This window comes from Pongo pygmaeus, chromosome 4 (genome assembly GCF_028885625.2).
Source record: "Pongo pygmaeus isolate AG05252 chromosome 4, NHGRI_mPonPyg2-v2.0_pri, whole genome shotgun sequence".
NCBI lineage: Eukaryota > Metazoa > Chordata > Mammalia > Primates > Hominidae > Pongo > Pongo pygmaeus.
Genome location: NC_072377.2, coordinates 33,154,949 through 33,179,324, shown reverse-complemented (window position 1 = coordinate 33,179,324; position 24,376 = coordinate 33,154,949). Strand labels below are relative to the sequence as shown.

General features: G+C 42.0%; 1 protein-coding gene across 2 annotated transcripts in view; it reads right to left on the bottom strand.

Moving 5' to 3' along the window:
- NPR3 (natriuretic peptide receptor 3) overlaps positions 1–24,099 on the bottom strand; it is an 85,992-nt gene extending 61,893 nt beyond the window's left edge. The window contains exons 1-3 of one of the 2 annotated variants that reach the window (XM_054489360.2): positions 23,362–24,099; positions 21,596–22,561; positions 9,265–9,387 (exon numbers count right to left, since the gene is read on the bottom strand). In XM_054489360.2, the coding sequence (XP_054345335.1) occupies positions 9,265–9,387; positions 21,596–22,364 (892 nt within the window). In that variant the 5' untranslated portion in view covers positions 22,365–22,561; positions 23,362–24,099. Of the gene's footprint in view, positions 1–9,264; positions 9,388–21,595 lie in introns of both variants that reach the window. The other variant, XM_054489361.2, reaches the window with a different exon arrangement.
- Between the last annotated feature and the right edge of the window lie 277 nt (positions 24,100–24,376).

Here is a 24,376-nt window from a genome sequence, read left to right as displayed (position 1 = left end):
TGCCATATTTAAAGTGCTCAATGGCACATGTGGCTAGTGGCTACCACATTGGGCTGCACAGACTAGAACATAGCCGTCATTGCAGAAAGTTCCATTGGGTGGCACAGCTTTGGAGGCATGAAGCATGGTCTCAGGTAAGGCTAATGGATTTGATAATGAGAAGCTCACTGGTGACCTTGAGGAAAGCACTTGCAGAGGAGTGGTGGATTCTAATGCTGTATTGAACACCCAAGCTTGCACTGGGTACAGAATATTTATGAAAGATGAAGGTAGTCTGCTCAGCACCAAGCCCTGTGCCCAGCGATCCTGTGGCTGAAGAGCTGCAGCCAATAAGGGGTACCCATGTTGGCGTAACTGTGCCATCCTGTAGTTCCCAGTACTTACCGAGGACCTAGCACATAGTAAACTTTCAATATACATCACCTGAATGAATGGTTGAGACATCACAGAACCTCTCCAAGAAATGAATGCTAAGCATTCACCTGGCCTGGCCCCACAGTACTGTGGCTCTTCAGCTCTGGTGGTCATTTAAGGAGAGAAAATATCTGCATTCCTTGGCTTACCCCCACCCTCTCCAAACGACCCACTGTCACATGCTTGCCATGGCTAGGCTGGTCCAATTACACCCATTGTTAATAACAGCACCCCTTAATGGGGGATACCACTGTGCACAGCTCCATATGGCTGTTCAACCTGCAGTATTTCTTTCTTTAATTCTCATAACAACTCTTTGAAAAAGATTTAAGTACAATCCCTATTTTACAGATGAGGAAATTGAGGCTCAAGGAGATTAACATGCCCAAAGTCATTTAGCTAATAAACGATAGGAACAAGATCCAAATGCAAGCCAGACTCCAGATACCAATGCCCCACCTAACCTACATTCATTTCATCAGAGTTTGGGTGTTCTAAGATTTAAAACTGCATATACGGTGATTGACAAAAACGTCAAAAACAAATGTAGAAGAGGAAAAAATATCAGAAAGGGAAGTGCCAAAAGCTGTTTAGCAGCTGTTATGATTGATGAATTATGTGAGAATTCTTTTTCTTTTTTCTATGTTCCAAATTGACTTTAATGTACATGGATCACTTTTATGGCAAAACATAATTCTAATCTCTCCCTAGTTTTTCTGTTATTTTTCCATTTTTAGCCAGTCAAATAATTTAATTTGTGCGCATCACCAATCTCTACTATACTTCTGTTCTCATCTTAATTAGTGCTCTCTGAGTTCTCAGGAAGATAGGGAAGCTCTACAATAATAACATTTCTAGACAGGATCGCCCAGATAAGTTACCACCTAACTCACCTTCTAAGTAGGTAATGCCAATGGACAAAAATGTCAATCGGTGCCTTTAAAAACTCCATGGGGCAATATATATTATCTTCTTTCTAGACTTTTTTAAACCCATGTTTTAAGTCTTATTTTCAATCACTTGAATTATCTCATAATATATTACCCACTGAACTCCTATAATCACATAATTTGGGCAAATCTGAGAATCTTTTTTTGAGTGCTCACCAAGACCAAACAATCTAGTAATTAGTAAAAATGGACACACTATCAATATTTTTTTTTTAATCCAACATCAAGTAAGTAGTGACTAAAATTAGATGTCTTGGCCGGGCACAGTGGCTCATGTCTGTAATCCCAGCACTTTGGGAGGCTGAGGCAGGCGGATCATCTGAGATCAGGAGTTTGAGACCAGCCTAGCCAATATGGTGAAACCCCATCTCTACTAAAAATACAAAAATTAGCCTGGCGTGGTGGCACATGCCTGTAATCCCGCTACTCGGGAGGCTGAGGCAGGAGAATTGCTTGAACATAGGAGGCGGAGGTTGCAGTGAGCTGAGATCATGCCATTGCAATTCAGCCTGGGTGACAAGAGCGAAACTCTGTCTCAAAAAAATTAAATAAAATAAAATAGTAATAAATAATAAAATAAAACAGAAGCCTTTTCCTAGAACAAGTATAGGGTTTGGTGTGAAGAGGCCCAGGGAGAGGTAGATGTTGAAGAACTTTTCATGAACCTATATATCTGATTATTAGGGCACAAAGTTTCAAACAAGGCCCTTTACTACTGATGTATAGCAGAACCTTGGTCCAAGTCACTCTGCCCACCATGTGATTCTGTTGACTGCCTCTACCCCAAGGAAAAAGGTGCTCCAGAGTCTGTGGAAGATGGACAGTTGCCTTCCTACATCCATGCGCTCTTCTTCCTTAGTAACAGATTCCTAAATTGATGTAGGATAGCAGTGAGTCCAATTAAAAGCACAAATTCCCTGATATCCCTTGTCACTAGAGCTAGTCAGTGAAATGTAAGCAGAAGTTAATGAGTGGGGCTTCCGGGAAAGCCTTTCACAGAGAACCATGTCAACCAGGAGGGTCTGTTTTTACCTGTTGTCTTTTCTCTTTGTCTTGCCTAGAATTAACACATGATCCCTGGAGCTCTAGCCACCATCTTTGATCTTGAGAATGGATTTTATGCACTAAGATTGAGAGCAGCAGGAAAACAGAACCAGCTTGGACTCCTGATGACACTAGGAAGTCATCATCCCTGCCCTCAACCTCCCACCTCTGGATGTGTTTCAGGTGAGAGAATAAATCTCTATATTTGTTTAAAATCACTACAACTGGACGTCTTGGTTAGGTGCATGAAGATGCAATTCCTAATGCACCGAGGTCCTTGGGATATATTATATTAACATTGGCTAACCTGATAACAGAATGTATGACCTTAAATCTATCCATAAACCTAACACCACAGAAAAAATGTACAAACATAACATAATTTTTTAAGTATTAGGTGTAATGGTCAAAGTAAGCTAGGACTAATAAAATATAGCTAACATTTATTAAATAGTTATTCCAAGAAGTTTGCAAGGTATTTTATATACATCACCTCATTTATTACTGAGTCTGACGCCATAAGATAAGTATTATTATTCTCATTGAAGAAACTAAGGCTTGCAGGGGAGGGCAGAGTTATGTTACTTTGCCAGGGTTAAGGATTAAGCTCTTAACCATCTCTTAACCCTTAACTCTTAGAGTTAACAGCTAGTTCATGGCAGAGCCTCTCAGGCAGAAAAACACCAAAGCACAAAGTCTGAGCAAATATGGTGTAAAAGGTAAAATATAAAGGATCTAATCAGAAACCCCAAGTATACTTTGTAAGTTGTATAAGAGCATTCTGTATAACTCTGTGTAGTAGAACTTTCAAGAAGCAGAAAAATTAAACTCATAGGAAAGGAAATGTTAAAAAGTTGTCCAAACATCACCAGCAATAAGTCATATAGTATGCCTTCTTATGCACTGGTATTATGCAATGAGAGGGACACAACATCACGTCTGCAGTATTCTCACCAAAATACATAAACTCAATCTCATTGTGGAAAAATACCAGATAAATCCAAATTGAAAGACATTCTACAAAATAATGGGCTCATGAAAAGTGTCAAAGTTAAAATAATCTTCCTTACATCTAAAAAAAATCTTGTTGAAATTTTTATAAGAAATTTATTTAACCTCAATGTAAGAAAAATTGTCTTCTTTACCATGTTGAGTCTTCCAATTCATAAACAAGGTATGTCTCTCATTAATACAGATTTTTTTATTTCTTTCATTAGTGGTTTCATCAGTGTTTTGTAGTTTTCAGCAAAAAAACTTAGACATTTTTTAATTTACATTTTTTAAGTATTTCTTTTTTGACTAAATGATATTATATTGTTGATTTTGGCATCTACATGTTCATTGCTAGAATATAGAAACACAAGTGATTTTTGTATGTTGAACCTGTATTTTGGGAACTTGCTAAACTCATTAATTAGCTTTAAGGAATTTTTGTAGATTATTTGGGATTCTCTACATAGACAGCCATGACATCTGCACAAAACAGCAGACTTTTTTCTTCTTTCCCAACCTGTATGCTTTTTATTTTCATTTCTTGCCCTGTTTATCTGGCTAGAACCCCCAGTGGCAAATTGAATGAGTAATGAAAGTGAACATCCTTGCTTAGTTTCCCATATTATGGGAAAAGCATTCAGTCTTTCACCATTAATTGTGATATCAGCTGCGAGGTTTTTGTAGGTGTTCTTTGTCAACCCAAGCAGGTTCCCCTATATTCCTGGTTTTATAATTTTTTATTTTTTATTTTTAAAATCATGAATGAGTGTTGAATTTTGTTAAAAGCTTGTTCTGTATCTATTGATATGATCATGTGACCTTTTTTTTTTTAACTTCCTTAATTTGATGGATTAAGTTGATGGCTTTTCAAATATACAACCAACTTTGCATCCCTGGGATAAACCCCGCTTGGTCATAGTGAAAACTTTTTTTTTTAAGTGTCAAAGTCATGAAAGACAAGGAAAGACTGAGGAACTATCACATACTGGAGGAGATAAAGGAGACACAACAACTAAATGGCAGTGTGAGATCCTGGATTGGATCCTGGAACAGAAAAAGAACATTAGGAGTAGAAGTGGTAAATTTCAAATAGGCCTGTAGTTTAGTTAGTAATATTGTGCCAATGTTAATTTCCCTGTTTTGATAATTGTACTATGGTTATTTGGTAACATTAGAGGAAGCTTGGTAAAATATGTACAGTCATGCCCCATATAACATTTCAGTCAATGACAAACAACATATATGACAGCAGTCTCAGAATATTATAAAACTGTATTTTTACTATACCTTTTCTATACTTAGAATCTATATTTAGATATCCAAATACCATCATGCTATAATTGCCTACAGTATTCAGCACAGTAACTTGCTGTACAGGTTTATAGCCTAGGAGCAATAAGCTATACCACATATAGCATAGATCTGTAGTAAGCTATCTGCCATTTAGGTTTGTATGAAAACCTATGGTGTTCACACAGTGATGAAACCTCCTAACCACTCATTTCTCAGAATGTATCTTCATCATTAAGCAACACATAACTGTACACGAAGTCTCTATACAGATTAAGCTTCCTAATCCAAAAGTGGGAAATCCAAAATGTTCCAAAATCCAAAACTTTTTGAGCATCAACATAACAACATAACACCACAAGTGGAAAAATTCCACACCTGACTTCATGTGATAGGTCAAAACACAGGCACACAATATAGTTTATTCAGGATCCTCAGGGAAAAAATAAAATTATCTTTAGGCTATGTTTATAAGGTATATGGAACATAAATGGATTTCATGTTTAGACTTGGGTCCCATCTCCAAGATGTCTCATTTTACATATATGTATATATGTATACGTGTGTGTGTATATATATACACACACACACACAAATATTCCAAAATCCAAATAAAAACTTGGAATCTGAAACACCTTAATACCAAGAAATTTCAAATAATTGATTTTCAACTTATATTTTTTTGCAAGTTTTTTATATCTGAAATTATTTCATTATAGAAGGGTTTTTTTAAGTTGTCCAAAAATTACCTCCAGAAAGAAGTTAGGTGCAAATACAGAGTTGAACTGTTTTCTTATTTCAAGGAATAGTCCTATGGTATCAAAATTGTTATAGAGCATGGAAAACAATGGAAAGTATCTCAATTAATTCTATAAAGCTAATAAGAACCTGATATTAAAATCTGGCAATACCATACCAAGAAAAAGACTCTTTTTTTTTTTTCTGAGATAGAGTTTCGCTCTTGTTGCCCAGGCTGGAGTGCAGTGGCAAGATCTCAGCTCACTGCAACCTCCACCTCCCAGGTTCAAGCAATTCTCGTGCCTCAGCCTCCCAAGTAGCTGGGATTATAGGCGTGCACCACCATGCCCAGCTAATTTTTGTATTTTTAGTAGAGACGGGGTTTCACCATGTTGGCCAGGCTGGTCTTGAACTCCTGACCTCAGGTAATCCATCTGCCTTGGCCTCCCAAAGTGCTAGCTTTAAAGGCATGAGCCACCGCAGTCCAGCTAAAAACTGCTCTTGAATCTCACTCATGAATATAGATCCAAAACCCTAAATAAAACACTAAAAACTTAAACTCAACAATATATCTTTTAAAAAATCATCATGACAAGGTACACTTGATTCCAAGAATGCCGTGGTGGCCCAATATTTTAAAATTTATTAAGAGAACAGGTCAAATGTATTTGATATTATTCAATATTCATTTCTGATTTTAAAAATCAGACTTGATAAACTAGGAATAAAACGATACTTTACCATCTATTTCATGACAGAAGTCAAAATTTAAAGTATCACCCCTGTTATATGATATTATTCTGGAAGGTCTTCCCAATGCAATAAGAAAAGAATAAGAAAGAGGATGTTCAACTATCAAAACGGAGAAAAAAACTGTTATTTGAAATGATATAAAAACTATTAAAGCAGAGGATTTAATAAGTAGAATTCTTGCAAAATAAATAAACAAGAGCTCATTGCTTCTCTACATAAATACCATTCCAAAATACAACAGGAAAAGATCATGATCATAATAACAACCAAAAAACATAAAATACTAAGAACAAACTCAACAAGAATAATGCACAATATAAATGAGAAAACTGCAAAACTTTGCTTATAAACATAAAAAGAAATTCAATTAAATAAAATAAGGTAAAAGATTATACAGGGTTGACAAGGTTACAGGAAAACAGATAATCACATATTTTGCTGCAAAAGTAAAAATGGACAATATCTATCAAAACCTAAATGGCAGGCAGCATGGTAGCTCATGCTTGTAGTCCCTTTGGATTTTGGGAGGCTGAGGCAGGCAGATCACTTGAGCCCAGGGGTTCGAGCCCAGCCTGGGTAACGTGATGAAACCCTGGCTCTAAAGAAAAATAAAAGAAATTAACCAGGCGTGGTGACACATGCCTGTAGTCCCAGCTACTCAGGAGGCTGAGGTAGAAGGATCACTTGAGCCCAGGGCGTTGAGGCTACAGTGAGCCAAGATCACGCCACTGTACTCCAGCCTGGGCAACAGGGTGAGATCCTGTCTCAAAAAAGAAAACATTAAATGCACATAACCTTTGAGCCAGCAATTCTACTTCTAGAAATTTATTTTACAGATAAAATATATGTATAAACATGTGAGAGAGAAAGTGTATGTGTGTATGTACACTCAACACAGCATTGTTCTTAATAGCAAAAAGCTGGGAACTACATCAATATTGAAAAATAAGACTTATAAAAGATGACTATCAACATTATAAAAGAACATGTAGCCATACCATAAATAGTATGATCAATATATTGAAGAATATTTTTGTAAAACATATATTTATAAAATAGGCAGGATGTACATACTTCTAAAAATTATCAATGTACTTTTGTCTGCGTGGCAGAATTATGATAACTTGTTTTCTTTCCTGTGATTTTCTATGTTTTCTAAATTGTCTACAATACTCATGTATTGTAATTAACAGGGAAAAGTAATAAAAGCTTTATCTGTGGACAAGAGGAATTCTAGTACCTAACATTTGTATCAGGTACTTGCCAGACCTAATGCCTCTAAATTCACATGCACTGCCTCTAAATTCTGTATTTGTAGTTGCCAACTTGCAAAACTCAGCATACATGTTTTTCATTTTCACCAGTTTCTACCACTATTTCAATGAACTCAACCCTGCAGCCCATAGTAAAACTACATTCTGATCTTGAGTGAAGAAGTGAAAGCACCACTCTGCTTGTGTAAAACAGAGGGGAAAAGACCATCATGGCAGGAAGGAGGGCAAACTAGGGTGTTTATCTTGAAGCCTCAAATCTCTAATTTTATCCACTACAGGAAGCAGTGGCTACTTTTGTTTCATCAACTTTTCTTTATCTCCATGATAAGTGTGTTTTATTATCTGTATATGCACAATGATGTACTGCTCCAGTAAGCCAGGATATCAGGGCAGGAAACCGGGGAGTATGTTTTAAGGTTTAGATCCTGTCCAACTATATCTCATCAGCAAGAACTGGGAAGCGAAGCTCAGTATAAACATGCCATTTGTGATATACACACTTACACTTCCCCTACAACTGCTCCGCTCTGAGCAGCCAGCATGCAGCGTTTGAGAAAATGTTCTGTAGCCTGATGCTCTCTGCTTCAGAGAGAGCCCTAACCACATTTGGGGGAGAAATGTCTTGTACCTATTGTCTTTATGATCGCCTTAAACATCCTCCATCACAGGAACCCTGCAAACTTCCCCAGATTCATTATAGGGAATTAAATGCTTTCAACTGTATACATTGGTGGTTCACAACTTCTGTATAGGAGAGGTTTAAGGTGCAGTAATCTAGAAGAAGGAGGGGACTGGGAGCAGTGGCTCTCAAATGATTTTTACCTCAATTTGCAGTAACAGTTATTTTATTTCACAGTGTGACCCATTGTAAACATAGGTGTAACATGCACATATACACACAAATGTGCAATAATATTACTAAAGTAAAAGCTTTCTAAAACAATACACATGCTAAGTGTGACACACCTTTACCTATTCAGTAGTGTTATGTTCTAGTCTATTCCATTCTATTAAAAATTCTGCCCAAATCTCACTGAAATTATTCTGATCATGATGGTATCATGATGATAGCAACGTGCAGTTGGAAAAGCACTGGACAAGAGGTCTTTGGGGCCTGGATTTACGACCATTTGGAGTGCAGGAGTGGGCTATGCTCATACCCAGACAGGTGTCTTGACATCACAGGTACATGGTATCTTTTTGCTCTAATTGAATTGTAGATGAAGCAAATTCAAGAAATTTTCGAGAAGCTGTAGGAGTGTTCAGAGTCACAAATTTCCAAAATTGCATTTCTGGAAATCACATTTATGGACATAATTCAAATTTTTGAATCTTTCTCACAACCCCCTTGTTTTTTATTTTAACTTTTACTCTAGATACAAGGGGTACATGTGCAAATTTGTTACATGGGAATACTGTGTGATGCTGGGGTTTGGAGTATGGATCCCATCACCCAGGTAGTGAACGTAGTACCCAACAGAGTTTTTTAACCCACCCCCACCAGCCCCAGGAGTCCGCAGTGTCTATTGTTCCCATGTTTATGTCCGTGTTTGCTCAATGTTTAGCTCCCACTTATAAGTGAGAGCATGCAGTGTTTGATTTTCTGTTCCTGCATTAATTTGTTTGGATCACGGCCTCCAGCTCCATTAATGTTGCTGCAAAGGACACGATTCCATTCTTTTATAAAGCTGCATAGTATTCCATGGTGTTTATGTACCACATATTATTTATCCAACCCACCATTCATGGGCATCTGACAACCTCTCTTGGAACCCTAGCAGAGGAGGGGAAAGTGGAAGCAGAGTTACCATAGGAAGAGCTGTTGAAGAGCTCAATGTTGAAGAAGGCGTAGTCTCCACTGGTCATGCCATGCCTGTGCGCCGCCAGCATGATGCTCCGGATGGTGTCACTGCTCGCACACATGATCACCACTGGGGGAGGAACAAACAACACACATGAGGCACCCCTTTGCAGAGCACTTCAAGCATGCTGACACCAGTAAGGGACATCTGACAAGGAACGGGATACTTGTATGGTCCTGAAGTATCTCCTCACAATCACTTGTTAACTACAAATGGACCATGGAGGTACCTAGCAGACGCCTCCATAACCAAGAGATGGAAGCCAACATCACCAACCATGGGAACACAGACTCATGAGACACCTGGAATAACACTCTAAGGACCAAAAATGTCCAGATGGGCAGCCTACATCTAATCAGAAGGAGGCAGCCACAAACCCAACTTGGGAGATGGTCTGTAGAAAATCGGCCTATGCTCTTTAAAATGGTCAATTTCATGAACAACAAAGACAGGCTGAAGAGACATTCTAGACTGAACGAGGCTTAAAGGAATAGGCAACTGACTGCAACGTGTGATGCTGGATTGGATTCTGGACCTTAAAATAAATACATACATATATACATAAATGTTTTGCTATAAAGGGCATTATGAAGATGACTGGTGAAATTTGAATAAGTTCCATACACTAGATAATAGAATTATGTTTGTGTTAAAGTTCTTACTTTTCATAATTATGCTGTGGTTATGTAAGTAAACATTCTTGTTCTTAGGAAGTACACAGTTGAATGTTTAGGGGTAAATAAGCATGATTCTGTACTTTCAAATGATTCATAACAAGTATTATCTGCGTGTGTATGTATATGTACACATATATTGATTGATAGATGATAGATAGATAGATAGATAGATAGATAGATAGATAGATAGATAGATAGATGATAGGTAGGTGGGTAGAAAAGAAGAGAGGAAAGGAAGGGAGGGGAGGGGAGAGGACAGGAGAGGAGGCGAGAGGAGGGGAGAAGAAGGGAGAAGAGGAGAGACAGAAAGGGAGATACTTGAAATCATAAATCAAATGTGGCAAAATATTAACAATTGATGAAACTCTAAATGAAGCTTTTACAGACCAGTTCTTTATACTTTCTTACATCTTTTCCAAAAGTGCAAGATTATTTCAAAATAAAGTTCTTTTAAAAAAAACTGCATCAAATAAATCACCAGATTTTCCCAATATAAGATAGTGAAAATTGTCAACTGCTTTTTATACTTAATAGCATGGTAAATGCATTGTCCTGAAAAAGCAAACTTAATGATTTTAGAGAGAACATTCACTAAGGATTCAGAGGGTGCTACAAGCTTTCTGCTGTTTGAATTTTAAAACATTATTTTCAGGTTGTCTCAACATACGTAAGAAATTGTTTGTAAGATTCCAGGTATCTCTCCCATGTTCTCTCAGTTTATATCCACACTGTTGGATTCAAGAGGCTTCACACAACTCGAAAGCCTCTCGAATTGGATATTGTTGCCTACCACATAAGGGCTACACAGGCTAGAGTGAAGTAGGGCTTGACCATTACCCAGTCTATTTGATCCCTGTTGATAGACCCAGGTCTCCATGACCGGGACCACTGTGTTTTGCTGCACACATACTGTGCAGAGAGACCTGGAGAGACCTGGGTGCTATAAACCGCATTATCACGATGCATGCCAGCCCTCCAAGATGTGTATGTTCTTTGTAAAAGCATGGGTGCTGAAAGACATAAAACAAACTTCAGGCTATGCCAAAGCGACCTTGGCAACCCGCATGGAGGTTGGGCTTTTGTTGATATTTAGTTTACTGCGCACGTTAATTCAGTGTTAGATCATGACTCTGACATTTCATACCCCAGAAGGGCTCAGTGTACAGCATAAAAGCTCTAGAGAAAAAGTTTCTAAAACAATACAAAATTCTTAAAGATCTACAACTATGGGAGTAGGTGTTGTTTCTGCCTGAAAGTATAGGTACACATTTGGGATAAATAATCAATTCCAAGATGCCTCAGTAAGAAAGTTTTCAAAGAAACTCCTAATTATTTGTTATGACTTAGACCCTTGTTTTACCTCTGATTTGATTCTAGCCTCTTAAATGAACAAACAGCCAAGGTGTCCCATAAAACATTCAACAAGGGACTGAGGCTGGACAAGTTTGAAGAATGTGGATTCCAAGAGTGGATGTCTCCAGGAGATTCCAGGAAGTTCTGGCTGACTGGCCACCAAGCAGCCCTCATCATTTTTCGATCAAGTGATCATAGTCCAGGGTCTGGCTCTCAGTCCCAAGATGCAGAACCTGATTCTGTCAACATATAGAGAGTAGAATCGTTGCTTAGGGGCAAGTTTCCAATAACCTAACTCAGATATGTATAGGTAATCTGAAATGCATACTGTTTAAATTCAATGAGGTCCAGGATGGTTATGAATATATTTCTGTCAACATGGCCTGTACCTGAGCATGCTAACTGGAGAGACAAATTATAAGCAGTAGGACGCAAGTAAGGATGACATCAGAATCAGGGAGGCCAGTAGAGGATTCAGATGCCAAAAGCACCAGGACTTGATGACCCTAGGCATCCATCTAAGAGATTTATCTGGTCCAGGACCAAACAGGCAGGGTCCAAGGACCAGAGAACAAGCTTTCCTAAACTTTGCCTGAAGTTTCCCTAAACATTGGCCTCTGTGGCACTTTTTTTTCTATTTTTACATTCCTGGCCCATCTCCTTCCCTCTCTTCCTGCTATGGTTTGGTTGTGTCCCCCAGATTTCATGTGTTGGAAACTTAATGCTCAAAATCATTTGTCGGTGGTATTTGGAGATGGGGCCTTTGGTAGATACTTATGATTAGATAAGGTCATCAGGTTGGGTCCCCTAAGATGGGACTGGCAGTTTAGAAGAAGAGGAAGAGAGACCTGAGCTGGCACACATTTGCTCTGTCACCATGTGATGCCCTTCATAGTGTTATGACACAGCAAGAAGGTCCTCACAAGATGCCAGCACCATGCTCTTGGACTTCCTAGCCTCTAGAACCATAAGCTAAATAAACTTATTTTCTTCACAAATTACGCAGTCTGTGGTATTTTGTCATAGCAACAGAAAACAAACTAAGACATACCCCACCACCACCAAGTCCTTCTGATGGACACATTCTTTGTTTAGTTTTCCGTTGTTGTTATTTTGTTTGCTGGTTCATTTGTTTGGAGACAGATTCTCACTCCGTCACCCAGACAAGAGTGCAGTGGCTCAATCTTAGCTCACTGCAACCTCCATCTCCTGGGCTCAAGCGATCCTCCCACCTCAGCACCTCCCAAGTAACTGAGACTACAGGTGCATGTTACCACACCCAGCTAATTTTCGTACTTTTTGTATAGATAGAGTTTTGTCATGTTGGCCAGGCTAAGTGATCAGCCCACCTTGGGCCTCCCAAAGTGCTGAGATTACAGGCATGAGCAACCACGCCCAGCCTACATTCTTTCTGTATATGTTAGTAGCCACTTAGACTGAGCAACAGAGACATAGAGTGGCACTGTGTCTATCTAAGCAGATTTTGATTATTTTAGATCTTATCCATTTTGTGTTGGCCATGTGATTTAAGACTCAAAAGGAAGCCCTAATTTCCAAGTTCATGAGCAGAGCATTGTCTTACTTGAATAAACCAAACCCACAATGAACATTATCATCCAGTTTCAGTTCAAACTGGAGCAAGCACCTAATGACAGTTGCAAAGTAGTCAGAGTGCATGATCCTAGATTTTTATGATGCTCCCCAATCTCTTAGGGTTGTCTCACTCATGCCTAATTGAACAGCAAGTATTTTTAGTAACTTGCCTTTATACAATCAAAAGGTTTAAAATAGTTTTAATTAAAATAACTTTCTTTTCCTGCTTATGTTTCATCAATTCATATAATAACTAATTAAATTACATATTTATCATAATAAGCACAACCAGCATCAACAGATTTGGGGACAACTCTTAGAAAGTATATGAAGAAGTATGAGAAGTGTGCAGCATATTCAGGAGAACTATACTAGCTGCCAGCACCTACCAACAGGTGATAAGATTTATAGAGAACAGAGGACATCAGCTAATCCTGCGACCTGCATAAGTGGAGGTTAATTAAGGCAGTTTTTGTTGTATCTCAGTATAGTTAATATATAAATATTAATTTGGGGTCACATTGTTAAAATTCTAAAAGAGGGAATGATGGTGTAACTGTAACTTTATGTATAGACTTTTCTTCATTCCACTCTATTCTCTCCTCCTTGCCAAAGAACTTTCAATGTTCCATGCCACCCTCCATCATCTGGCTCCCACAATGACTTCTGTAAATGGCTTCTCACTACTGCATCATGTTCTTGCCATCACTCTAAGAACAGCAGAGAGAAATGCAAAGAGGTAGCTATAGAAGTCAATTCAGAGAATCAAAAACATTCCAGGTTGTATCTCTGAATTAGGGTGATACTTATTTCCAAAATCTCAAGTTTTCATTGGGAGAAACCTCTAATGTGCTAACATTTCTCATCTCTCAATGTGCTTTCATTTACACTCCCCTCACCCCCAACAAGAGGAAAAGAAGTGAAATGTCTGATTGTTGAGCCTAAAACTGAGTATGCTGGCTCAGTCTTTTCTTCCCTCTTCTTCGGGTTGTGGCTGTTCACAGAAAGCACACATCATGGGCTTCTTTTGTCACATGATCAAGAGTTAGCAGGGGAGATTTCCAGCTAAATGGCACTATATGTGATTTAACAGATATTCCTGCCTAATTGTGGGAGGAAGTAATAGCAAGCAGGCCCTTTTGGAAATAGATCTAAATCCATGTTCAACTGCTTTTATCAATAATAAGGATATAGTCATATTCTCCATCTGGTTACTGTACCCATCTTCCAGTTAATTATAAATTTAGAAGGAAAAGAGGGATATCACTGCATGGAAGCAAAGCAGAGTATGCCATGTCCTGCACACTGAAAATGTGATACCAAAAATGAAAAACTCAACAGTAACTTTAAAAGTGGCCAAGGAAATATCCAAACAAGATAAATTACAAAAAAAAAACCAAACAAAACATAGGTGGTAAATAGAAGGTAAGAAAAGTAGAAGATCAATCCAAGAGGTCTAGCACCCAAATAAGAAAAAAACCTAGAAAGAGCAAATAGAGAAAATGAAAAGGATACAATCATCACAGAAATAAGAAGTATTCCCAGAATTAAAAGATATGAGTTTCTGGATAAAAGAGGTCTATTGAGTACACAAGGAAGAGGAGAAGATTCTAAAAATTTCTAGGAAAGCAAAGCAATGAACTATAAGTTCAGAATCCAAACTGATTCCAGCTTTCTAATAGCAACGTTAGAATTTAGAAGACAGTAAAGCAATACTGTCACATTTCAAGGGAAAATTATTTTCAACCTAGAATACTATAACTATGTGTAAAGGTATGATGAAAATTTTTCAATCACAAAACCTCTCAAAATTTAGGCCTTATTCATCCTTTCTCAGAAAGCTCTTGGAGGATGTGCTCCACCAAAATAAAAACATAATCAAAAAAGAGAAACACACAGGGATCTAGCTCAACAGAGAGGTGATGGAAGTCCCAGGAGGATGTTGAAGAACCCAGAGTGGCAATTGTGCAAAATACCTAGAAAATAACTGGGATGCAAGGCAGGTTCAACATACGCAAATCAGTAAATGTAACTGATCACATAAACAGAACCAACGACAAAAACCGCATGATTATCTCAATAGATGCAAAAAAGGCCTTCGATAAAATTCAACAGTGCTTCATGCTAAAAACTCTCAATAAACTAGGTATTAATGGAATGTATCTCAAAATAATAAGAGCTATTTATGACAAACCCACAGCCAATATCATACTGAATGGGCAAAAACTGGAAGCAGTTTTTCCCTTTGAAAACTGGCACAAGACAAGGATGCCCTCTCTCACCACTCCTATTCAACATAGTGTTGGAAGTTCTGGCCAGGGCAATCAGGCAGAAGAAAGAAATAAAGGGTATTCAATTAGGAAATGAGGAAGTCAAATTGTCCCTGTTTGCAGATGACACCATTGTATATTTAGAAAACCCCATCGTCTCAGCCCAAAATCTCCTTAAGCTGATAAGCAACTTCAGCAAAGTCTCAGGATACAAAATCAATGTGCAAAAATCACAAGCATTCCTATACAACATTAACAGACAAACAGAGAGCCAAATCATAAGTGAACTCCAGTTCACAACTGCTACAAAGAGAATAAAATACCTAGGAATCCAACTTACAAGGGATATGAAGGACCTCTTCAACAACTACAAACCACTGCTCAATGAAAATAAAATAAAATAAAATAGGACACAAACAAATGAAAGAATATTCCATGCTCATGGATAGGAAGAATCAATATCATGAAAATGGCCATATTTCCCAAAGTAATTTATAGATTCAATGCCATCCCCATCAAGCTACCAATGACTTTCTTCACAGAATTGGAAAAAACTACTTTAAAGTTCATATGGAACCAAAAAAGAGCCAGCATTGCCAAGTCAATCCTAAGCAAAAAGAACAAAGCTGGAGGCATCACACTACCTGACTTCAAACTATACTACAAGGCTACAGTAACCAAAACAGCATGGCACCGGTACCAAAACAAATATATAGACCAATGGAACAGAATAGAGGCCTCAGGAACAATGCCACACATCTACAACCATCTGACAAAACGAGAAGTGGGGAAAGAATTCCCTATTTAATAAATGGTGCTGGGAAAATTGACTAGCCATAAGCAGAAAGCTGAAACTGGATCCCTTTCTTACACCTTATACAAAAATTAACTCAAGATGGATTAAAGACTTAAATGTAAGACCTAAAACCATAAAAACCCTAGAAGAAAACTTAGGCAATACCTTTCAGGACATAGGCATGGGCAAGGACTTCATGACTGAAACACCAAAGGCAATGGCAACAAAAGCCAAAATAGATAAATGCGATCTAATTAAACTAAAGAGCTTCTGCACAGCAAAAGAAACTACCATCAGAGTGAACAGGCAACCTACAGAATGGGAGAAAATTTTTGCAATCTACCCATCTGACAAAGGGTTAATATCCAGAATCTACAAAGAACTCAAACAAATTTGCAAGAAAAAAACAAACAATCCCATCAGAAAGTAGGCAAAGGATATGAACAGACACTTCTCAAAGGAAGACATCTATGCAGCCAACAGACACATGAAAAAATGCTCATCATTACTGGTCATCAGAGAAATGCAAATCAAAAACACAATGAGATACCATCTCATGCCAGTTAGAATGGCAGTCATTAAAATGTCAGGAAACAACAGATGCTGGAGAGGATGTGGAGAAATAGGAACACTTTTACACTGTTGGTGGGAGTGTAAATTAGTTCAACCATTGTGGAAGACAGTGTGGCAATTCCTCAAGGATCTAGAACTAGAATTACCATTTGACCCAGCAATCCCATTACTGGGTATATACCCAAAGGATTATAAATCATGCTACTATAAAGACACATGCACACATATATTTATTGCAGCACTATTCACAATAGCAAAGACTTGGAACCAACCCAAATGTCCATCAATGATAGACTGGATTAAGAAAATGTGGCACACATACATCATGGAATACTATGCAGCCACAAAAAGGCTGAGTTCATGTCCTTTGCAGGGAAATGGATGAAGCTGGAAACCATTATTCTCAGCAAACTATCACAAGGACAGAAAACCAAACACCACATGTTCTCACTCAAAGGTGGGAATTGAACAATGAGATCACTTGGACACAGGACAGGAAACATCACACACCAGAGCCTGTGGGGGGGTGGGGGTTGGGGGGTTTGGGGGAGGGATAGCATTAGGAGAAATACCCAATGTAAATGATGACTTGATAGGTGCAGCCAACCAACATGGCACATGTATACCTATGTATCAAACCTGCACATTGTGCACATGTACCCTAGAACTTAAAGTATAATAATAAAAAAAACTCAGGAGATTTAAAATGAAGAATTAGAAGATTATTTAATTATAAATCCATAGGAAATTAAGCAAATAAACAAAAACAGGCTGTTTTAACTCCATGGAAAATAGGTAGGGGAAAGAAAAGGAAATGTCAGCATAGGAGCCTATGTGACTTACCCTTAAATATCATTTAGAAAGTAATGATAATATTTATACTGAATACTGGGCTAACTAAAAAATATTGCGTAAGAGATGGGGTCTAGCTATGTTGCCCAGGCTGGAAGGCAGTGGCTATTCAAATAGGGCAATCCATAGCCTCAAACTCTTGGACTCAAGCAATCCTCCTGCCTCAGCCTACTGAGAAAAATTTTAGCACAACCACATTGGAAAGATGACTGGAAAGAAAGCTTGCATGTGTGGTTAACAGGCAGTAGAATGATCAAGAAGAGAATTTTCTTCCACTGGGATTCCAAGAGATAAGACCTAAAACTGAAAAAAAAAAAAAAGTAGCATGTTATTAAGAGATATGAAAGCCAATACCTACAGGAACAGCTAACAAGAATTGAGAGTGAAAAATGGAGAGTAGGAGACAGGAACATTTTTCTCCTCATAAACCTTGTGTAGTTTTCTCACTTTCTATAGCTGTAGAACTAAATTTTGGTAAAAAGTAAATCTAATTTTTTTCAAAAAAGATTTCTCTCTGGCTGTTTCTATACTCCATAGCAATGGATATTGTTTGCAAAATGGAGATTGCATCTTTATTTCTGTTGTTCATAAAGCTCCACCTACTCCAAAGGCCTTTAGAATTCCCACACTGCAGCCTACAAAGCTCCTTTTTTCCCCTGCTGTGTTAGTTATTTTACACTTATCATGGGTTCTTTCCTTAAAAATGCTGCTGATTGACCACTCGGTCATTTACCCCAGACTAATTCTAAAAATAAATGACTCTTGTATTGATTAAATACTGTTATCTCTATCTCTACTGACTGTATAATGTTATACAGTCATTATGCAGGCCCAGATTAATGACATACTAATAACTAAAAGGATAAAACTACAGTTCTTCACGTAAAAACATTTGCATTAGGATACTTCTAGTTCTGCATCATATAAAGTGCATCGACAAAACAACTCCTGGCTTTTATTGCTTGAAAAAATTATTTCTAAGCCTGTCTTTTTAAAACTAAATTTATTGTTAAGAGTGTGGAATACTGAGGGCAGTAGCTGGCTGTGTAAGTGAATCTATTTTAAATAAAGATAATTGTTTTTAAAAATAATATATGCTCAGGTCTGTTTATTCTAGTGGCATTAGCGAAAGACATGACAGGAAAAAAGAAAGATTTTAAATTATTGACTTAGATGGTAAATCCTTAAAATGAAAGAATAATTGATGCCCCTTAGTTTTTCTTTATACAGTATGCCATGTGAAATTTTAGTCACATTATTATTTGAGATGCTGGCACAGTTTTTAACTTGTTCAAACATTTGTGATTTGGTTTTAAAGAGAAACTTAAGTCCAAAAAAAAAAGGAATACAAATGTTCTCACCAAAAGAGGGAGGAACTCTCTCTACTTTAATTCATAATGCTTAATAGGGAATTTTCAAAAGCAAAAATCCTGTCAGTTGCATTTTCACACTTGGGTGATAATATCAGTTTGAAGAGGCCTGATTCTCTCACCCCACACATTGTTTCACAGAGAAGAAAACTCACATAAGGAGGCCAGCCAAATCCAGAGGCATCTACAACTCAGCCCAGGGTTCTTTCCCATGGCATGGCCTCACCCTTGGGGTAAAGGTGATTATCATCATATACAAAATAATAACTACAATGAAACCGCACATTTATTGAGCACTTCGTATTCTTCTGGCACTGCTCCCAGGCATTCCTGGGTTAGCGCCTCTAACCCTCCCAGTTTCCCAAAGACATGGGTGCTCTGACTACCCCCACTTTACCTAAGGAGCTCGAGGTACAGAGGTTTCATAGCAGTCCAAGATCCCCCAGCCGGTGACTGAGCCAGAAACTTCACTGCAACCATGTACCGAAGCCCTATTTAATACATTAACGGCTTACGGTAAAGTAACTGTGTTACTTCAATGTGTTTGTAAAAGGTCCCCTAAGAGAGCTTTGTTATCAAGCAACTTTTTCTCTTGAGTGTAAGGAATTTCGGGGTGGAAGGACTATTAGAGGCGACTGGAGGACGATTAGAGGAGAAACTGTTTTGTTTCATATTTCTAAATATCTGCCAGGTCACTGTTGAAAAGACTTTTTAGAGTAAGAATTGTAAAATCCTAACCTTATCACTTGTAAAATATACAGGTCAGTTAAGCAAACTTTCACCCCTCAATGTAAACTTGGAAAAAAAAAAAAAAAAAGCAAAGAGACTTCGGAACCTCTATGAGGCTTTTGGAATTAAAAAATAATTCCTAGCAGCCGACTGCAGCCCTAGTCCTCAGAAGCCCGGGGCACACCAGTCCCCAGGCCCACCAGGGCACTGCTGTCCGCCCAGCCCCAGGCCTCAGCCACCACTGTGAGACTGAGGGGCCCCGGGGCCGCGACCTGCCCTCCTCTGGTCTCACACATGCCCTTGGTTTTGTATCCCAGGCCACGTGCGCCGGGGCAGCCGCTGACATTGGGATCTACAGGGTAGTGGCATTACGGACGAGTCAGCAAACCGCGGATCTCGCCCGTAGGGGGACACACCCCCAGCCCCAGCCCGCCTAGGGAAGTCTCTGACTTCTAGCGCCTAGCCCTCGAAAGCCGAGAACTGGAGAAGCAGGTTCCGGGAGCCATAGCAGCCCCGGGCGCAGACACCCCCGTGGAGGCTGCAGTAACCCGGCGACTGGGACTTGGGAGCGTAGATGTGGGTTCCTTGCCGAGGCGTGGCAGGCGTGGCAAGTCCGCAGCCGTTGGACACACGTGCCCTTTTTCATAATCGGCAAAGCCTGCGCCCCGCCTGCTTGGCTGGTAGGGATTCGGCACAGCCAACCTGGAGTTCGAGAGCTCAAAATTTGGCCATGCATTCCCACTGTCAAACACCTCTCGCCTCTTTGCTGTAAAGGGTGAGTCCGAGGTGGCCAAGATGGCAAGGCGGTGACTGCAGCGCCATTATCGATGGCTTCTCTGTCCTCTCTCACCTGTTCCTGGGTCCCTCGGCCTCAGGTTGCGCTGTCCCCTACGACCAGCGCCCAGGTGCCCGGCCATGCCAAGTTGTGGACTAGCCCGGCGCCTGGCTCAACTCCGCTCCCCTTCGGTCTCATCAGAGTGGCACTGGGGTCTCGGGGAGCTTTGCCGGGATTGCACCACTCACATTCCAGACGCGTGAGCGCCGAGGGGGAGCAGAGACGGGATTCCCTCATCGCAATGCTCCTAATCCCTGACTAGAGGGAGGAGAGATCCGCGCTATGCTGGCATCTCAGCCCGCCTTGCCTCAGATTCTACCCTACAGTAAAATGGGCTACACTGTCGATTACACATCCGCGTCCACCCGCTCCCCGCAGCCATAGCCACCATCCTCAGCCTCGAGCTCTTTGTCCAGTTTGGGTTTTATTCCAACACCCAAAGACTCATGGAGAAAACTTGGGGGACAGGTGGAAAGAAGGTTCAGCGTCTGTTTCTTCAAAAGGCACTCCCGCAAAGCTTAGCTCTGGGCGCGTTAGAGACTGCGTTGCAGAACACGCCGGGAGAAGTGAGTGTCGCCAGGGTTCAGACACACAGGGGCATTTTTGGTGGAAACCACAGAAGCTCGTTTATAAGGGGCTGGAAGGGAAATGAAAGGAATGAGAAGAGTGATTCAAACAAGCCCTTAAAGAAACCTGGGGTCTGTGGAAACAACAGTCAGAGAAACCCCAAGAGCGGGCGAGCCAAGTGGCGACGCCTGGCTGCGAGGCGTCCGCAGACGCTTCCGCACTAAGTTGGGGCGCACGCTGGCAAAGGACTGGGGAACAAGTTCTTTCCGCCTTGGATGCTTCAGACCCTGGATGGAGCCAGGCACTGGGAGTGTGCCCCCTAATCACCAGCCCGGCGCTGGCAAAGTGGAAACTGGGAAGAAGAAACATCCAAGTGTTTGACAGCACCTGTTGGACCTGGGCACGCAGGAGCTGCGGGTTCAGACGCCCTCCCCTCCAACCTCTTCACCTCCCTGGGACCCTCTACGTACACCCCTCGACCGCGATGGGCGGACGTCAAAGGTTGTCCCAGCCACACAGCGCATACCTGAACGAGTGCCCGCGCGCACCCGACCTCAGCCCCGCAGGGGGGGAGTGGGGTCTGCAGAGTGGACGGGTGTGCAGGGAGAGCCGCGGAGAGTGGTTGGGTTAGGGCCCCGGGCCCGGGACGCGCCCCTGCTCACCTCTCTCAGTGGCCTGGATATTGCGCACGATGTCTTCCAGATCCAAGTCTTTGGTCTCGTCGAAACTGTAGATGGACGTGTGCAAACCCTCCTCCTGGAAGACCTCGTGGACCCCCTCGAGGGTGAAGTAGCAGTTCCGCTCCAGCTTGTCGTCGCTGTAGACCAGTGCAGCGCGGCTCCAGTGGTGGTGGCGGAACAGGGCGAGCATCATCTCGCCCATCTTGGCGTAGGCGGGCGCCACGCGCGTGAGGTGCGAGTACTCAGAGTCCTTGTGCTTGAAGCCGGCGGCCAGCGCCCCGGCCGACAGCATGGGCAGGTCCCAGTGCGATGCAAGCCGGGCCACTGGCGCTGCTGCATATTCGCACACTGGCCCCAGGATAAGGTCCGGCTTGGCGCCCCGCGCCGCCGCCACGCGGTCCACCAAGCTGAAGAGCGCACGGTTCCCACAGTCCGAGTCCTCGTAAGCCACCTGGAAGCGAGTGCCCAGCGGCAGAAGCCGCCTCCCTGTCCCGTTGCCCTCCACGCTGCGCAGAGCATACTCGATGGCCGGCCGCACCCGGGTGAGTGAAAACAAGTACGAGTCATCCTGGGGCAGTAACACCAGCACCTCTATCTTCTGTGGCGGCAGCGCCTCTCTCTCCTGGCGTCCGCCGCCTATGCCCGCGCCGCCGCCGCCGCCACCAACGCCACCGCCACCGGTGCCGCCGGCCAGCAACGCCCAGCCGAGTAGTACGCACGGGGAGAAAGTGAGCACCAGCAGAGACGGCATCTTGCCGCAAGAAAGCGCTTGCCCTCGCAGCCGCCGACTCGCCCTCTGCCCCCCACCCACCCTTCCTCTTTCCTCCCCACTCTTCTCTCCAAGGTCCCTGCGCCCCCTTGGGCGCTTTAACAAAATAGAATACCCCCTTCACTAATGCGCCAAAAGATAGAGAGAAAGCGTCCTTCTCTGCAATGTCACTAGTTTTTCTTAAAAAAAAAAAAAAGAAAAAAGAAAGAAAGAAAAAGAAAAAGTTCACCGGGTGTAAACCTGTGCGTCTGTAATATACATATATATATACTCGTATATATTCGCCCTCCGTTTATACATATACTATTTTGCTTAGAGGTGGCTTCTTATTTGGGCGTTGCTAAGGTTGCTTTTGAAAGCGTTTTTGTAGAAGAAAAAAAAAGTTAGACTTGTCCAAGTGTTTGTAGTTGACGGTGCATCTCCCTCGCATTTGATCTCATTGATTCGCGCCGGTTCCTGGATCCATAGCCCGCGTTTAAATAGCGTGGCAGCGGCTGAGCGTGTTACCACACATGGCGCGCCGAGGCCGGGCTTGTATTTCCAGCGGGTGGGGTGGGTGGGGGTGGGGAGAGTTGGGGGCTGGGCTGGGGGAGTCTCTCATTAACATTCTTACATCAGGGCTCCTCCCTGCACCCCTTCACTACCCATCGCGCCCCTGTCCCTAACCACCACTCCCCGCAGGCCCTCTGCCTTTTCCTTAAAGCTGAAATCGCCCACGTCTGCACCAGCAAGAGCCCCCACCACGCCGCGTGCCTCTGCGATCCCCGCCTCTCCCTTGCCACGCTCTCCAGCTCCTGGCTTTAAAAAAGGAAACGTGCTTTAAAGTAGAGAAATGCGCGAGCTCACGCACACATACACACACACACATACACACACACACCGTGCAAAATAAAATAAAAAAAAAACAGGACTGGGGAAAGGGATGGTTCTAGAAATTGTGGTTTCGGTGCAAAAATCCTTAGGTGCCGCTTGCTCTCACCTTTCTCGTTCTGGCCACATACCCTCCTGACTCACCGACGCGGGGCGAGCACCTGACCTTCCTGGTCCCTCGGCGCAAGGTCAGGGAACAAGGACCAAGGTCCCAGTGCAGATGGCTCCATCGCGGACCTGGTGTGCCCGGCTGGCCCGGGCGTCACCTACACCCCGCCTTCCTCAGCCCCGCGCCAGCCCCCTCCCGCTGGGCCACGCAGGTTTGCGCTGGAATCGCAGCGGTGCCGGGGTCACAGTGTCCCAGCTCACGGACCTTCTGTCAGTCCACTGAGAGCAGGAAAGTGAAACTTGTTGCTCCCAAAGGCGAGGGAACGGTTCAACTTCTGGAGGTGTCACAAAGCTTGGAAAGCATCCCCAAAGCGTCCTCGGGGCTTTGTTTGCTACACCAGGTACCTAAATAAAAGGACTGTCTTTCCCAAAACGTTCCGGGTAGGTCCCCTGGGTACGACACACGCTCCCCTCCAACCTGAGCGCTCAAAGATCCAACAGCTCCTTCTCTGGAGCGCTCGAGGCACTGTGCTGAGGTTCCGCGACTCTAAGAAAGGTCCTGCCTCGGGGACACAGTCCTCCCACTGGCCACAGCCACAGCAGCGGTGGAGACCGGAGGGAAGCGGCTCTGGAGAAGTCCGTGACCAGAGGAGCATCGCGGGAGTCCGCCGCGCGGCGGGGCGGGTCAAAATGGAACTGGACCTTCTTCTGTGCCTACTGCAGCCAAGTTATTTGCAATGTGAACGTGCTACACTGGGCGGGAGAATTCTGACAATTAAGTCCCGCACATTTAAATACATTGAAAATGTGTTAAAATGGTCTTTCATTTGACTAGGCGTCCGTGTCCACAAATTTCTTTTAGTCTCAGACCGACGCCCTCTTTCGGCAGAAACTTGCACCCGACTCAACCCCGGTGCCGCAGTCCCAGACGCTGAGTTTTTTACTCCGAGGCCTTAACGCGCTCTGGTTCTCACTTGCGATGGTGAAAAGGCAAACTGGGGTTTCTGGGGATATGG